The 17,410-nt window shown below is 44.9% G+C and overlaps 5 protein-coding genes across 5 annotated transcripts; all 5 read left to right on the top strand.

The window, feature by feature from the left end:
- The first annotated feature begins 1,563 nt into the window (after positions 1 to 1,563).
- On the top strand, positions 1,564 to 2,643 carry LOC118105942 (claudin-4). Its single transcript, XM_035153996.2, has one exon. The coding sequence runs from the start codon at positions 1,686 to 1,688 to the stop codon at positions 2,307 to 2,309; it is 624 nt and encodes a 207-aa protein (XP_035009887.1). The 5' UTR covers positions 1,564 to 1,685; the 3' UTR covers positions 2,310 to 2,643.
- A 979-nt stretch (positions 2,644 to 3,622) lies between these two features.
- Positions 3,623 to 7,541, top strand: LOC118105936 (claudin-3). Its single transcript, XM_035153991.2, has 2 exons — positions 3,623 to 4,148; positions 6,367 to 7,541. The coding sequence occupies exons 1-2, from the start codon at positions 3,673 to 3,675 to the stop codon at positions 7,130 to 7,132; spliced, it is 1,242 nt and encodes a 413-aa protein (XP_035009882.2). The 5' UTR covers positions 3,623 to 3,672; the 3' UTR covers positions 7,133 to 7,541.
- A 1,180-nt stretch (positions 7,542 to 8,721) lies between these two features.
- On the top strand, positions 8,722 to 12,994 carry LOC118105937 (claudin-4). Its single transcript, XM_035153992.2, has 2 exons — positions 8,722 to 9,553; positions 11,656 to 12,994. Exons 1-2 carry the CDS (start codon positions 9,071 to 9,073, stop codon positions 12,322 to 12,324), a joined length of 1,152 nt encoding a protein of 383 aa, XP_035009883.2. The 5' UTR covers positions 8,722 to 9,070; the 3' UTR covers positions 12,325 to 12,994.
- Positions 12,995 to 14,092: 1,098 nt separating this feature from the next.
- Positions 14,093 to 14,910, top strand: cldnj (claudin j). The gene has a single exon (XM_035153993.2). It carries the CDS (start codon positions 14,096 to 14,098, stop codon positions 14,729 to 14,731), a length of 636 nt encoding a protein of 211 aa, XP_035009884.1. The 5' UTR covers positions 14,093 to 14,095; the 3' UTR covers positions 14,732 to 14,910.
- A 754-nt stretch (positions 14,911 to 15,664) lies between these two features.
- LOC118106077 (claudin-4) lies at positions 15,665 to 17,215 on the top strand. Its single transcript, XM_035154238.2, has one exon. The coding sequence runs from the start codon at positions 15,971 to 15,973 to the stop codon at positions 16,643 to 16,645; it is 675 nt and encodes a 224-aa protein (XP_035010129.1). The 5' UTR covers positions 15,665 to 15,970; the 3' UTR covers positions 16,646 to 17,215.
- Positions 17,216 to 17,410: the final 195 nt, after the last annotated feature.

The raw sequence follows: 17,410 nt of genomic DNA, 5'->3' as shown, positions 1-17,410 counted from the left end.
TCTCTTTAATGATCTTACCTTGGATAAAATAGAGGCATTATAGTCCTAACGGTAGTTTTGGCTCTCAAACACTGCCTCTATTCATTTCTGAAACAATCTGATTCTCTCTCTACCTCTCGTTGCCCCTTCTCACTATCCCCTCTCTCTTTTTGCAGCAGTTTGTCAACTGGAATCACTTGGCACGGTGTTTGCCAGCTCCCCAACATCTCCCTCCTGATGTCTTCTCGCTGCTGCGGACCCCTGCTGATGATTCAGGTGGGACGTGGGCTGCAGAGAGCACATTCTTCACCACAGATAAGCCTCGGCGAGAAGAAGGCTGCAACCCCGTCAGCCTTCAAGGACTGACAACTCTGAAAGGTCAGCCGTGTTTCATTCTTCATATTTACTCTTCATGCGTGCGCGTCAAAGTTTAAAATATACATCTTTGTGATTGATACTGATAGATAAATAAGTGTTTTATGAAAAAAATAGACATTATCAATGATTTTCAAGCACTTGCTTTGGTTTTATAGTTTTTGTTTTGTAAGACTTTCAAGGGGAAATCATTTTATTTGGGCTTTTCTGTTACACTTGCCTGTTCAAATCTGTGCAGGATGTGATATGCACTTGTATTGGTGCAAATACCTGAGGGTGCAGACACCAGAGTGTTTACTCTAACAGCAGTTTATCATTTACCAGTCACTTATTTATCATTAACAATGTGCTGTTTGGATTGAACTATAAAAAACAGTGACTCTATGTGACTCTCAGTGACGTTATATTCTCTGGTCTAAGGATTTAAATCTAATACAAAGTAAAAGTAAGAGAATAGTAATGTTATGCACTTGTGGATCTAATTCATGTACAGTTAATTCTCTTGAACACTTGTTGTCACTTGTACAATTTCCATTGAGAGCGATTGTGCATCTGCAAACAAAAGCCTGTGTGTTCTCCCCTCAACCTGAAACTCGCTCACACACCAAAGGTCAAATGTTAACACGCGACATCGAGGAGCAAAAAAATCTCAACAAGAACTTTTGTTGTCTCCTACAAATTAAAACCCGACACTTCCTCGTCTTTTTACAAATGGCTTTTTGTTCAGATCGTGATAATTGACCGAAACGCCAAACCTCTTCAATCAGGAAACATTTTGAAGGAACTTAAAAATGCAAAATAACGACCTGTCGACCAAAGTGGTTCTTCACAGTTCCTCAAACACAGACGACCACAGAATACAAAGTCTTTTTTCAAGTGAATGCAATACGCTTCTGTTGAATACAACAGAAAAGATGCAGAAAAAAAAAATAAAAAGCAACACGAGAGCGACATGAACGATTTTCAGGGTGCGGCTGGCGGCAGTTTTGAGAGTCGGCCGAACTGATCTCATTCGCTGTTAGTCACCGTCATCGTGACTGATTCACCTGAAAAGATCACAAAAACTGGCATGATGACACACGTCCCAGGCTGGGAGGGGGGGGGTGGTTAGAGTAGTCGTCACGTCACAGCTTACTGTGCAAGTGTGTGTGTGTGTGTGTGTGTGTGTGTCAAGCCCCTCCCGGGTTAAGTGTATATAAGACCCACTCCAACCTTCTCCAAACATTTACTCTTGAGGATCATTCAAGCAAAACTTACCTGACTTCCAGAGACTCGACTGTTGGACCTTTTTTCTTTTTTGGACGTCTGTGCAAGAATCTTTCTGAGGAGACATGGTTGCAGCCGGATTGCAGATCCTGGGCATTGCCCTGTGCATTATTGGCTGGGTCGGGGTCATCGTCACCTGTGCTCTGCCCCAGTGGAAAGTGACGGCCTTCATCGGTCAGAACATCGTCACGGCTCAAACCACTTGGGAGGGGATCTGGATGACCTGCGTGGTGCAGAGCACGGGCCAGATGCAGTGCAAGGTGTACGACTCCATGCTGAACCTCTCCAGGGACCTCCAGGCCGCTCGCGCCCTCATCATCGTCGCTATCTTGTTGGGCGTCTTCGGCATCCTCCTGTCCATCGCTGGGGGCAAATGCACCAACTGCGTGGAGGACGAAACCACCAAGGCCAAAGTTTGCGTTGCGTCAGGTGTGATCTTCATCCTTACTGGCGTTTTGTGCCTCATCCCCGTGTCCTGGACAGCAAACACCGTCATACAGGACTTCTACAACCCACTGATGATGGGCTCCCAGAAGAGGGAGCTGGGAGCGGCACTCTTCATCGGCTGGGGGGCCGCGGGCCTCCTCATCATCGGGGGCGCATTCCTCTGTGCCAACTGCCCTCCCAAGGATAACTTCTCCGCCAAGTACAATGCCCCGCGTTCATCCGCACCCAGGGACTACGTGTGAGGAGAGAGGAGCCACATGGGAAGAGACTGGTGAAAAGACTTTGTGGTCACGTCCCCACCTCATGTACGATTTGAATTTCACATTGATTTCACAGAGCTCACAGTTCAGTTTGACGGGTTCAGCCGCTATCATTTGTTTCATCGGTGCCAAGATAAAAGACGTGAGCGCCACACCCACAACTGCCTCTGTGGGCCGGGGGAAAAAAAGACGGAACAACACAAACGTTATGTTACTGTGCTTTTGTTACTCGATTCTCCTTTGTTGTCAACATTTGTCCTTTTGCATCATTTCATGTTAATGGTCTGAGACTGTAAATAAAGATTTTTTTATTACATTTTCCATGTTTTTGGTGTTGCTGTTATTAACTTGTTATTTAGACAGATTATAGATTATAGAATAGATTTTAGTTTATAGATATTTAAAAGCTATGATACATGTTTTATAGAAGTATAATACAAAATTCCTCATATCAACTTGTCTCATGATAAATATTCATTATATTACATTTAAAATACTCGGAAAAAAGAGGTTTTATACAGAGACTTCATCTAAATATTAAAGGCTTATAAAATGACATAATCACAGAAGAGAACAACAAAATACAAATAAAAACAATAATACAAAAAATACACTATAATATAAAGGGTTTATAATCCTTGTGAATTATGACATTATGTTGATCTTTTACAAGAAATCATATTTTCCTAACATGTTCAAAACCGAGAAGTTGCATTAAACTAATGAAAATAGTTCATATTAACTCCAACATGGGAACTTTTAAAACTTTTAAAAACTTTTTAATGTTCTCTGAGTAATGTAGTGTCTTGGTAACTACCTGTTCAACACTGCCCCCTTGCTGTAAAGAAAGATAAAGCATCTTGAGGTTCCTCGTGCTCAAGTGAGCAACAGTAACTTCCTCATTTCAAGTTAATCGTCTTTCTAATTAAGATTCAACTGTAATCAACCGATCATTCAATTTGAATTCACGATGCAGTAGTTTGGTCCAGTTTTCCTGTTGAACAGTTTGTATACTTAACACGTGTTGTTCAGAGTTTATGAATAAAGTTGTTAAAGTTTGTAAGTTGCTCATCCGTCACATCAGTGAAGGAATAAGAGGACAAAGGGTTAATTAAACTCCAAAGCTATTTTTCTGCATCTGACCTTGAAGCAGCTGGTTTCTGGCAGGTCAGCACCACTAAAGGTCACTGGGTCTGTGTTTGTGTGTAAACTCCCTCCAGCCAATAGGAGCTGAGGACTGTGGTGTCAGATACCATCATGTCTCTGCGCCTCTTCCTCTTTATAAATACGAGCTGGCACCGTCCCACTCGTCTTTCTCTTTGGATTTAAAGGTGCGAGGAGGAAAATGGTTTCCCAGGGGATTCAGATGATCGGCATAGCGATGGCCGTGATCGGCTGGTTCATGGTCGTGGTGGTGTGCGCCCTGCCCATGTGGAAGGTCACCGCTTTCGTCGGCGCCAACATCATCACGGCTCAGACCATCTGGCAGGGCATGTGGATGAACTGCGTGGTGCAGAGCACGGGCCAGATGCAGTGCAAGATGTACGACTCCATGCTGGCTCTGCCCCAGGACCTGCAGGCCGCCCGCGCCATGACCATCATCTCCATCCTGACGGGGGTCTTCGGAGTGGTCGTGGCCATCGCTGGTGGGAAGTGCACCAACTGCATGGAGGACGAGCGGTCCAAGGCGAAGGCCTGCATCCTGGCTGGAGTTCTGTTCATCGTCTCGGGGTTGCTCTGCCTCATTCCCGTGTCCTGGTCGGCCAACACCATCGTCAGAAACTTCTACAACCCGATGATGATCGAGGCCCAGAGGTACGAGTTAGGGGCGGCGCTGTACATCGGCTGGGCGGCTGCCGCTCTCCTGCTGATGGGAGGCGCACTGCTGTGCTGGAACTGCCCTCCCAAACACGAACACCCCCACTACGTCCCCAAATTCAGGCCTGTGAAGTCGACCTCCACGTCCAGAGAATATGTGTAGGATGGTTTGACCTTCCGACACGGACTCTCAAGGTCACAGGAACAGGAAAGGAAATGAGAGTTTGCTTTAGGATTAAAAAACACATATATTCCATGACATGAAATCACAGCTCGATGAAACAACATCACTGTTTCCACTGTATTTTTCCTGCGTTCGACTTAAACACCAAAACTTGATTTATGATTATGTTTTATTTTAAATGTCTAAGTTTAACAACGAGGATTACAAATATAACTTCTACTTACAACAGATTTGCATTGGAAATATCTGCTTTAATAACTAAAGGACGTGTCAGTAGTTGCTCTCTCACTTCTCTGGTGTTTAGCATAATATGTAAAACATTTTTATTACTGTCCTTTAGCCTTGAAATTCCACATTCAGGTCTTTGAACCTCTCGATATTTCTGTGTTTGCTTGTGAATGTTGTACTTTTCTATCACTGTAAATAAAATATATTCTGAATGGATTGTTATCTATTTCTTTAACATGGCAAGAGAGGACGTTTTTCTAGAGAATAATCCATAGATCCTGATTTAACGGTGATGCATCTCAAGGGGTTTTCCTGATAAACAAACTGAACCCTGAATTGTCCACAAGTTAAATTGCAAGAAACAAACACAACAAACTTTTTAATTTGTCCTCCATGACAATGCACCTGGTGTTCATGTAAAGCAGGTCAATAACTTCATTATACACCGAGAGGAGTTAAGTTAATTTAAACAATAATAATATGCTGACATTTTACATTTTTTTTAATCTGTGGATTCGATCTTTAAAATGTTGTGTTGTGGGTTTTCGTCTCCGCCCTCGTCAGCTTCCTGTAAACAAGCGTCCCTCCCCGGTGGAGACGAGAGTGATCGGGCTCAGTATCATGTGACTGAGGTGTCGACAGATTCTTTACACGACACAGGTTTCCATCATGGGATGATTAGAAATGCAAAGTGAGCGAGTGAGCGGCTTCCTGTGTGTCTTCGTTTCTCTGACACTGAAACACACATTCTCTGATCGTCTGTCTTAAATCTTCTTGAATGAAAGTCACATCTTGTGTTTACTCCTTTTACAACCTGACATAGAAACAAACACACACTCAGCATCCGGGATTCAAACAAACAGCGGAGAGAGAGATCACGTCACTCTGCTTGTTGTGGGTTTGACTTGTTGTTGATGAGTCACCATTAGTTCACCCTGTTTGTTTGTTTTTATCACTTTCTTTATTATTGTGAGATTTCTGGACCTTTTCACTGATTGTCCAGAGAATAATTCATGGATCTGGATGAAATCAGACATATTTAGATTTTTCCAAATGAGTGGAAATGTGGTGCACTTAAACTACTACTACTTTACTAATATTTATATGTATGCAAAGTCTGCACTTTGTGTATAATTTTGACCATAAAAGATGAATTTGAAGATTGGAATGATGTGGTTTAGCATCATGTGTTTATCCAGTCAGTTTGATTCGATGTCGGGCCCCCGGGTCCTTTTTGCCTGCATGGGCCCCCAAAGTCCCTTGATACGCTCCTGGCTGTGATTAAATCATAATCACGAGCACAATTAACATAAAGATAGCAAATTAAAAAGAACTACAACACTAAAAGAACACAATTGAATGATAAATATCAGCTAGAAATATCTATAAAAAATCAAATGTCAATAGCAACTTCATAATGAAATCATGTCATTATCTCTCATAGTCGTGAGTGAGGGTTCAGACGTCCCAACAACTCTCTCATTTCAAATTAGCACAGTAAAGAGCCTGTTGGTGAAAACAAGGACCTTTGAAGAGTTGTTGTAACTCCACCCCCCCCCGTCCTTCCTCCAGCAAATGCACATAAGACTTTTTTTTTCAAGGACAAAAGTGAAGCAGTGTTTCAAAAACGCTTGCCACTCCTCTAGCTCCAGGGGCAGGAATCTTGTTTGTCCAGAAGAACTCACCTGACGACAGGCCAGCCCTCCTCCTGCAGCTCATTCTCTGACACAGACGAAGGAGAGCTGTATCACTCCGAGAGAGAAACAGACGTCTGCTTGGAAACGCTTCGCTCTCCTGCCGTGGACAAAGCCTCTTCACCATGGGGAGGATTGGCAAGGAAGTGGCAGGTCAGATCATTAGCTTCATTGGCCTGGTCGGGGTGTCGGTGAGCTGTGGCGTCCCCATGTGGAGGGTGACCTCTTACATCGGAGCCAACATCGTGACGGGCCAGGTCGTGTGGGACGGCCTGTGGATGAACTGCGTGATGCAGAGCACGGGACAGATGCAGTGCAAGCTGAACGAGTCTGTGATGAGGCTGTCCCCGGATCTGCAAGCCGCCCGAGCTCTGGTCATCATCTCCCTCCTCTGCGGCTTCATCGGCTTCATAGTCAGCTTCATCGGAGCCAGTTGCACCGGCTGCCTGAAGAAAGAGGCCTCCCAGGCCAACGTGGTGATCATAAGCGGCTGCCTCATCATCATGGCCGCCGTCCTGATCCTCATCCCCGTCTGCTGGTCTGCCACCATCACCATCACAGACTTTCAGAACCCCTTGACCCTCCAGACGCAGAAGAGGGAAATCGGAGCGTCCATCTACATCGGCTGGGCCTCGGCGGCCGTCCTCCTGATCGGCGGGATCATCCTGACCACCTCGTGTCCTCCTCAGAAGCCCATGTATGGATACCCAGGATACCCACCAGCACCAGGGTACCCGTACTCAGGCCCAGGGCCGAACCCATCCATGTACGCCCCTGTGTACGCGCCCGCATCCAGCCGACCATACACAGGAACGGGGTCGTATGCACCCACCAAGCCGTACGCTGCACCCCCCACATACGCTCCTAGACAGTACCTCTAGAAGCTGAAAGACTTCAGGGAAACCACGACAGCACCAAAACAGACTTTGTATTTAGAGGCTGGTAGGTTTTTCCAATCACCTGTTGGAATAAATTCACTCAAGCCATCAATGTTTGTTTATTGTGAATCTTTGATGAAATGTTTTTCTGTTTTTTCCGGATTCATTGTGCTCGAAAGTTCGAAATCTGCTCGAGTCACGTCACGAGAGAAATGTTGCATCAACATGCTTGTGTGCACTGAGGCTGGAGAAGCTGTTTAGCAGTTAATATATTTATTTACTCGTCATACAGAGAATATTTTGTACGTATATATATAGTGATGATTTGTGATTTGTGATGTGTTTGTTTTCTGCCACTTTACTTTTTTTCTGATTATTCCAAAATGGTTTCAATAAAAACGTTTGTAGAATATTCACGTATCTGTTTGTGGAGTCACGACATTCACTCCTGATCAACACTCATTAGGATCAATGTACTTGATCATAAACTGGGAACTTCCTGTGTTACAGCAGCAAGGTATCAGGCACACAATACATACAAGATAAAATAAAATACAAGTACAAAACTAGACCCAATATAAGAAATAAAAACACAAATACATGATATATATACTTTCCCTGTTTTTATTTAAATCTAAGCAGGTCTTGTCTAGTGACAAACCTTAAATGGTGAAAGATTAGAAAATAAATGTGTGAACAAAAACTCAGCACATGAATCTTTGAACGTTCAGACAAACAAACCCTCTTCACAAACCCGTCTGTCCGAAGAGGAAGTGTAACTCTGCAGGAAGTGGGGATGTTTGGTTTCTATCAGAATGATGCAATGCAAGAAAAAAGTGAATGACCCAAAACATGAGCAACGATAAAAACAACAGTAAATATGATTCATATTGTGCATTTCAAGGATTTAACAGCATCCAAGGCCACGTCACAGAATTATGAGATGAGAAAACATTCGAAGAAAACTCTCAGAACAGTGAGTTTGTTCCAGTGAGTTTGTCTGTGACAAAAATAACATTAATATTGTTATTTATACAACACTTTTCAAAAGAAGGTTGTAAAAATAATAAGAAACACAGTTACAAAAGAATAAACATAAGAATAAACAGACTAAACAGTAATTTAACCACACATTACAATAATCTGTGTTTTAATATCAGACACAATTAATTATTATCATTAAGTGTGAGATGAGGAGAAAAGGGTCAAAACCAAACCTGCTGATTTTGATTTAAACAACACGTGAACGGATGAATAATGAATAAATCCTCTGATCAGTTGCGTGTTTCATTCAACAATAGCCGAGTCAGATCCCATCAATTGGTGAGAGCTCTAAAATAACTATAATTTAATCTCTTTACCCTGAATCTGAAGAGGTGAAATGCAAACGCAGAGGTGATCTGTTGTGATCTAATCAACTGCAACATTGATCAGTGTGATACCTTCATTCAACCTGGAAATCAAACACAAATCCCCTCCTGTAGTGAGGATTAAAGAGAAGTAAGAAAATGGTGCTTTCCGTTAACGTCGGACATCCGGTGAAACTCCCTCCGTCGTCTTGGTGCTGTTTGCTGAACTGAAACCAGTTGCCTGACCTGATCTTCCAGTCGTTGGCCCAATCGAAGTTTGGCCACTGGCTCTGCATTGTTTGAATGAGGAATGCGGGGCGTCTCCAAAGGCCTCATTTACATCGAGCCACTGATGTTCATCTCATCGAAACTGCTCCGGCTCCACATACAGATAGTGTGAAGAATCTGGTCGGACTGGTAGGTCGTTCGACACACAGGTTTCAGGTCAGAGGGAAGGACACTGGGACTCCGCCTCCACGAGCGACATCCTTAAAACCGAAGAACAAGAGCCACCGTCTTTATTCAACTGTACAGCCCGAGCTGAGCCTCTGAGACACTGCACCCGCTTCTGACAGAAAAGAAAGATCTCATCATGGTGTCTATGGGACGACAGATGCTGGGCTTTGTCCTGGCCATCATCGGCTTCCTGGGGACCATCATCGTGTGCGCCCTGCCCATGTGGAAGGTCACGGCCTTCATTGGAGCCAACATCGTGACGGCGCAGGTCATCTGGGAAGGCTTATGGATGAACTGTGTCACGCAGAGCACCGGTCAGATGCAGTGCAAGATCTACGATTCTCTCCTGGCTCTGCCTCCGGACCTCCAGGCTGCCAGATCTCTCGTGGTCATCGCCATCATCGTCTCCGCCTTAGGGGTCATCATGGGCATCGCTGGGGGCAAGTGCACCAACTTCATTGAGGACCCAACCTCCAAAGCCAAGGTGGCCATCGCTGCCGGGATTATCTTCATCTGCGCCGGCGTTCTCGTCCTCATCCCAGTCTGCTGGTCGGCCAACACCATCATCAGGGATTTCTACAACCCCCTCATGACCAACGCGCAGAGGAGAGAGCTGGGGGCCGCGCTCTACATCGGCTGGGGCACGGCCGCGCTCCTCCTCCTGGGCGGTGCCCTCCTCTGCAGCTCCTGCCCGCAAAAAGATGGCCCAGAGTATCCGATCAAGTACTCCGGCGCCAGGTCAGCAGCCACCAGCCGAGCCTACGTCTGAGAGCCCGCTCGCTCCGACAAAGACTTCAAACTATTTTACTTTTCTTGAGTAACCCTCCGTCGTTGTGAGTTACTGAAAGCCCCACGAGTTGAGTCTCTCTTTTTTTAACGAAGAGCGTGAGAGAGCGAGAACTGATTTTCTAGGAAATTCAGCTTTCTTTGTTGAAGGCGAGAGAGAGAGAGACGGTTTCTTAAAGAACGAGGAACCAAAGACCTGCTGTGAAAACTCGTGAACTGGCAAGAAAACCCTCCAACAGTGTGACGACTGGACTTTACCAGCTTTTCTGTATTCAGCTTGTATCAAACCTTATTTTCCTGTGAATGTTTGGCGAATCGAACCGAAGACGGTTTGAAAGAGCTGCGATGAAAGAAACTTTGTACAGTGGCGATAATATATCGTGAATTTATTGTGTGAAATATTCTACAATCATCTTTGTGCATCATGAAAAAGACTTGTTGTTCATTGAAATCACTGATTTTTAATAAAACTTTGACTTTGACTTTTTATGTCTACGTGTCTTTTTAGCTCATCCACAGTTGTGCAGCATGTTTAATATTTGTAATCAGGAAGTGATTGAGAGCCTGTCTTGTGATCATTTACAGGCCATGAGGCAAACAAGGGTTTAAGAATACAGTGATGAACCAGTTTCTGACTGATTGCACTTGTAATAACAAAGCATTCATTTTGTTTGAGCTCTCGGTGCAGGCGTCAAACCGGTTCCACCAGTTTTACAGTGCAAGGTGCCAATCAAAGCTGTGTCACAGGACGAGCTGCAGTGGGTTGGTTTAAGAATTCAAACAATCTGAAATGGACACTTGAATAAACAAAAGACAAGGGGACATTTTGAAAGATGACTAATGAACATAAGCATCTCAGACTGGATATTTGTCCCATAGAAACTCAGTCCCCTGCAGAAATGATCCTTGAAATTATGTTTTTGATCACAAATCTACAACAGCAAATAAGTTTTGGAGGAAACATAATCACTTGTTAAATTACAAGACCCTATATTCCCTGATATTTTTATCAAGTGGCACCAAGTTACACACATTCACAGATATCACTGCTCTTAATATGCCAGATCTTTTCATCAAGATTCATGAATTGTCTTGGGAAATCTTTGAAAATGTCAAAAATCGAGAATCTGTCGCCTCCCCCGACCCACACCACATCCCTCCACCGTGTTTTCTGTGAGCGTTCACAGCAGCAGTGAAGTGTATTTGGAATTAACTCAAGAATAATTCATAATCTAGATGAGACGTTTACGAATCTGTATAAAATCTGCTTTTCCACCACGTTCTGAAACACACACATGACGTCAGGCAGCTCACACCCTGTTTCTACTTTAGACCTGGTTTCACATTCCTCTGTAGTTACAGAGAGAAACTACTTCAACCACTGATTAATTTATGACTTTATGAACAAAGGACACCTTCAGACATCTAGAAATGTATTTAACGTTTTACTTTGACTTTTTAGCTTGGTCCCTGTCCCATCCACTAACAAAGAGGAGGTGGGGTTCATGACCTATACTGCAGCCAGCCACCAGGGGGCAATCAGATGCTATGGCTGTCCCTGACAAATCACTGTGTCTGGAATGGTTTAGTCTCAGTTTGCAGATTTGTGTCTTTGTCTCTTGTTTGAACGTCGATACTCCGCCTTCTGTCCGTCAAACTCTCTGTCACATACGTCCTTTCCCTCGTTGAGAGAACCGACGAAACCTTGTGTAACACAAGCCTCACATCCATCCAGAGGAAGAATTGAAACCCCAACCTTCATTGTCCTTGTGCACAAAGAATCCTGCATGGCTGGTATTCTTTGGCAGGGCCTGTGAACTGTCCCTAATAGCTTTGGCTTTCACGCCTTCCCTTCTTCAGTGTCATTCTGCTTCGGATGCACACGAGCTCCCGATCGACTCTGGAGATTTTCTCCGAAACTCCCAGAGAGCGAAGACGATGACTTCCATGGGGATGCAGATGGCGGGCTGCGCTCTGGGCCTCTTGGGCTGGATCGGGGTGATCATCGTCTGCGGCGCGCCCATGTGGCGGGTCTCTGCTTTCATCGGCAGCAACATAGTGACTTCGCAGATCATATGGGAGGGCATCTGGATGAGCTGCGTGGTCCAGAGTACAGGCCAGATGCAGTGCAAGATCTACGACTCCATGTTGGCTCTGAGCGCAGACCTCCAGGCGGCCCGTGCCCTGATGGTGGTCTCCATCGTCACTGGCATCATTGGGCTCCTCGTCGCCTTCGCCGGTGGAAAGTGCACCAACTTCATTCCGGGGCAGAGGGCCAAGGCGAGGGCGTCGGTGGCCGCCGGCGTGATGCTGATCATCAGTGGATTCCTGTGCCTCATCCCCGTCTCCTGGACCGCCAGCATGATCATCAGGAACTTCTACAGCCCCTTGCTGGTGGACGCCCAGAAACGAGAGCTCGGGGCCTCTCTTTACATCGGCTGGGGCGCCGGGGCTCTGCTGCTGTTGGGAGGGGGCCTGCTGTGTGCCACCTGCCCCCCCAAGGAAGACAAGTCCCCGTCTGTGAAGTACCTCCTGAACAAGTCCGGAGGACACAGCAAAGTGGATTCAATTGCATCTTTCACACCATCAAGGACCTATATCTGACGTCTGGTTGACGACTCTGTGTTTGTCTTTGAGAGGAAACTGAAGCTTGGAGTTTATTCCAGAAACATTTGTGGACGTTTAAGCTATGAAACATGAAGGAAAAGGGACAAAATGAAGGAAATGTGACCGTTATCGTCACGAAGGAATGAAACTGTGGAGATTTCTTTAAATCTCAATGTTGACTCGTGACATCCTCTGTACACGGGGATACTTTAAATTAGAGAAAGTGTGTTTTACAGGTTTGGGAATTGATTTTGTTTCAGCACTGTGCAACTTTTGATATTCGGGGGTTCTATTTTTCACAATAAATGAACATCTGTTGTTAGTTGTGTTTCTCTCAGGCTTCTTGTTTACGATGTACCTTTTAATTCCCCTGTGGTAATTCAAACCAAACAGAGAGAAGTGAGAGAACCTGTTTGTCAGGTTTTCACCAGAATTCACAACACAGGTGACTCAGGGACCCACACACCTGTCGGCTGAAGGATGACACACTTTTCAAAGTTTCGTCCGACACTGACGCACAAATACTAAGGGAAGGGAACTAGATTATTTATTAATAGGTTGTTGTCTACAGAGGACGTATCTGTGTTCAAAAAGGTTTTTAATGTTCCTTTTTACAACCAATACCTCAAATTAAAGATAATTGGTTCTAAATGTAATCATGTGGACAGATTTGTTAATATTAGTGTTGAATTCCTGTTTCCAGTGTTTCACTTCTTCCTGACCCACCTTTTCACTTTCATAGTGAAATAATGAAACATTTAAGTTTTCCTGCTCAAATTCCCATATCCAGTTATTATGATCACATAAAGTAAACCATGTGATGTAAGATGGAGGAGGGTCAGTCAAATGGATTCTTACATTCTGCACCTCACCTCCAGAAATACAAACTCCCTTCGCCAGCGAGGTTTTGTTTTCACTGGTGTTCGTTAATTAAGAATACTCAAAAACGACTAGATCGCCACCTGGTGGAGGGATGTGTTACTGCTCAGGGAGGAACCTTTTACATCAGGGGGCAGATCAGGGAATTTATTTTCACTTTATTTAACATTGTGTGATAAAACATTTTCCAACATTTTCATCTATTTCTCGAGAACAATTGATGAATAAAATCAGGCTTATTTAAAGGACTGATATTTATGAGTGTGAGTAGTTTAATGCAGAAATAAAAAATCAGGATCTAGTGAATTTAAAAGTGTTTTTGTTTCCTGGTGTGCATTGTGTTGTGTAAGCAGATTACATCATCGTTGTGTTGTATGTTCTTTTTGGGACATGCTGTCCCCTAGTGGCCTTTTGCCTCAATGGCTAGAAAATCGGTATATTTCTGGATTTACAGACAACATTCATATTTTGCTCATTTATTTCTCCCAATACTATTTCAGATCCAGTATAAGATTATTTTATTTGTTTTAAAAGCTTTAATTTACTCTGCTCCACCTTCCACAATGACAGTGGAGCTGTTTTTAAGGTTAAACTGAAGTCCCACATATTCTCTAGAAAGTTTTTAATCAACTTTTTAGCCTTTTAATCAAGTTTATTTTACGATATTTTGTTTTATTGTATTTCATTCTTGTATTTAGTTTTTTATTTAATGCACAGAACAAGTTTGCATGACACATTCACATTATGTTCAATCATTTTCAGTTTTATAGAACACTGCAGGCCATCAAGATGTCAGGATGTGAGTAAGAGAGAATAGAATCTCTCCGTTCTGAATAAAACCCTCATCTCCTGTTTCTCTTTCAGGGTGTGAGTGCGTGTCCTCTGTCCCATGGCTCTGGAGGAGCTGGGCATCAGCCTGTCCATGATCGGCGTCGCTGGGACCATCCTGATCTGCGCCCTGCCCATGTGGAAGGTGACGGCCTTCATCGGCACTCACCTGGTGGTCATGCAGGTGTTCTGGGAGGGCCTGTGGATGACCTGTGTGAGTGAGTACACGGGCCAGCTGCAGTGCAAGCTCTACGATGCCCTGCTGGACCTGGCGCCTGACCTGCAGGCAGCCCGAGGCCTCATCTGCATCAGCCTGGTGCTGGGATGTTTGGGATTCCTCGTCTTCCTCCTGGGAGCCCGCTGCACCAACTGCCTGAGCCACCCGGGGATAAAGGCCCGGGTGGTGCTAGGCTCTGGGGCCATCTTCTGCCTGTCGTCGCTGACCACCATGGTGGCCGTTTCCTGGACGGCCAACACCGTCATCCGCGACTTCCACAACCCACGGGTCCCCGAGGTGCTGAAGAGAGAGCTCGGAGCGGCCATATACATCGGCTTCGTGACCTCTGGGCTGCTGTTCTGTGGGGGGGCCATCCTGTGCACGAGCTGCCCACCTCAGAGGCCCAGGTTCCCCTCCAGCGGGTACACCCGGGCCAGGAGCCCCCCCCAGGGCAGCTATGCCATCAAAAACTATGTCTGAAGTCAGGATGGAGGGAATAACTAACACATCTTGAACTGTGCAATGTAGTAAAATGGCCATATCTAGATAGATAAATGTGTTGTAATAATATAAGAATATTATCCAATTTACTTTAATTCTTGATTAATCATTGTGGACATTCAAAGTGTTGTAGTGAAACGTGCAGTTGAACTATTAGATGCTTATAACAGGAGGTATATTTCACTGTTTGTCTGATACAGCTGTGGCAAACTGGCTTTTCTGTTTTTATTATAGCTGCCAACTGCCCCAGTGAATCATCGTATGGAATGAAGTATGCATCTGTTGCCAGTTCCTTTCCAAACAAGGAAACTGGAATGACCCTCAGTAGTAAGACAGCAGTCCCCTTAAAGTAAATAAAGCTGCACCAAATTACACACACTCATAAATATCAGTTCCCTAAATATGTCCGATTGTTTTTCATCAAAATCCATAAACGATTCCCTGGGAGATCAAAAAAATCCCACAGTTTTAAAGATAGTGATAAACATTTCCTGATTTCCAGAATGTAATGGGTTCTTCCCGGATCTGTATCACATCCTTTTTATTTTTGTTGAAATCTGTTCAGTAGTTTCTGTGTAATTGTGCTTTCAGACGAAACAAATGAACAGGGTGAAAACATAACCTCCTGGGCGAAGGTAACAGGAAACAGTGGAATGTGCATGTGACCCGTGTACTGGTCCAGTAGGAAACTGCGTTTAGTCATGTTTTATTCACTATCTGTGTGACATTAATCTGTGTGTTAAACATTTCCATCGAAGAATTCAAAAATAAACACAGCAGAGTAAAACAGGTTTGAATTGAGTTACTCTTCTGCAGTGAGAACACAAACCTTCATTCCAGTGACAAGTTGTGGCTCTTTAAATCAAATCTCCTCTCAGAAGCACAACAGCGCCTGAAAAACACTGAGCACAGTGGAACCTTTGTTTCTCCCTCTCGGCACAAACTGGGAGAAAGGGATTGTTTTGAAACCATGGCAGAGCAAACAGAGGGATTCCCCATCTCCACCCAGCGGCAGCCTGTGCCTTCTTCTCTCCATGAATACCAAAGAACTGGTTTCTCCTCTCTGCACAGACACACACACACACTTACACAGATTGCCTCTGCCTGACTCATGCACACACACGTTAAAACAACACCCCACCCCACTGCTTTCCGCTGCCAGCTGTTTCTGCTCAGACAGTTGGGCCTGCAGTGAAGAGGAGGAGCAGGCCTGCAGTCATGATGCGGCAGCTGGAGCTCGCTGCCCTCGGCCTGGCCTTCACGGGGTGGATCTGTGCCATTCTGACCCGCTGCCTGGCCCTGTGGAAGGTGAGCGGCACCCTGGACAACAACACGGCCACCCTGCCGGCCTACTGGGATGGGGTGTGGCTGGAATGGGATCACTGGGACTTGGCCCACGATGGCAGCCTGCACTGCTCCTTCTACCAGTCTCTCATGTCTCTTTCTGGAAGTTTTCGGACGTGGAGAGCCCTCATCATGGCAGCCGTCGGGGCCGGGGCCTTTGCTGTGGGGATTAGTGCAGTGGGGGCGGTGTGGTTCCCCCAGCGTGGCCAGGTCAAAGTGTTTTCTGGTATTCTCTTTGTTTTGTCTGGAATCCTGCTGCTGGTTCCCACAGCCTGGACGTCCCATCACACCAGTCAGCCACTGGATGGCGCTGAGATGCTGAGAAGAGACTGGGGACCGGCTCTGTACCTCGGGTGGATCTCTGTCACTCTGCTGGTGGTCGGAGGGGGGTTCCTCACCACCAGGTGCCCCACGAGGGAGAGTCAGACCCAGCAGCCTAAAGAGGGCCGGTACCCGACTGTGGAGGATGAGAGCAGTCACCCTCTGAGCAGGATCAACAGAACTACGTTCACCAACAGCCAGTACGAACACAGGTCAGAGCCCATCTGACGGACTGGAACGGAACAAGCGAGAGTGAATGATTCAACTGGAGAATCATTAATAAGTGGAATGACTGGGGGTCGATTTAACAGCAGAGGTCAAACTCTGGCTGCACATGTTGGGTAACGACACACTGGTTTAAACCAAGAAGGAATTTAACACTAGAAAAGCACAAGGTTGTGGGTCATTGTGTTATTGAGCTAGGTTTAGTCATAGAAGTGTGGATAGGATTTTAAATAAGAGTTGTGTTTCTTTATTGCTAACACACGGAATATACCACAAACACATGTTTTACGTTGAATCGTCATTTACCCCAAAACATAATATCACTGTGACTTGATACTCGTGAGTTTTGATGAAGTTACTGATACTGAATCTCATGACACTGTCCGACACTGACCACTGCCCCCGATGCTTCTAATATAATGTGATGCCTTAAAAGTGACTGAGTTCATACTGATCCTGAAACTAGACACTGTACTGCACGGTATTAAGAGTCATGAAGTTTCACATTTGTTTGGTTTGTTGTTGAGTGAAAAAAAATGTTGAGATGAGGACGGAATAAAAACATTGAAAGGAGCATTTGTTCAGAAAAGTTATTTGATTTGAATTGTTGCCTGTTTCCATCGTTGAAAAGAAGAGGAGGCCGGTGTTTTGTGGGTTGGTTGATACGCTTTCAAATGAGCGGATGTGAAACTGGACTTTTATTTGAAGTTTTATACCAATGTTAAGTTGGAGGGTCAGAACTAAACAGAGACATGATTCTGAATGTGC

The sequence above is a fragment of the Hippoglossus stenolepis genome, chromosome 4 (assembly GCF_022539355.2).
Source record: "Hippoglossus stenolepis isolate QCI-W04-F060 chromosome 4, HSTE1.2, whole genome shotgun sequence".
NCBI classification, from domain to species: Eukaryota; Metazoa; Chordata; class Actinopteri; order Pleuronectiformes; family Pleuronectidae; genus Hippoglossus; species Hippoglossus stenolepis.
The sequence above is the reverse complement of the archived record's forward strand: the minus strand, read 5'-3'. Positions and strand labels throughout refer to the sequence as shown.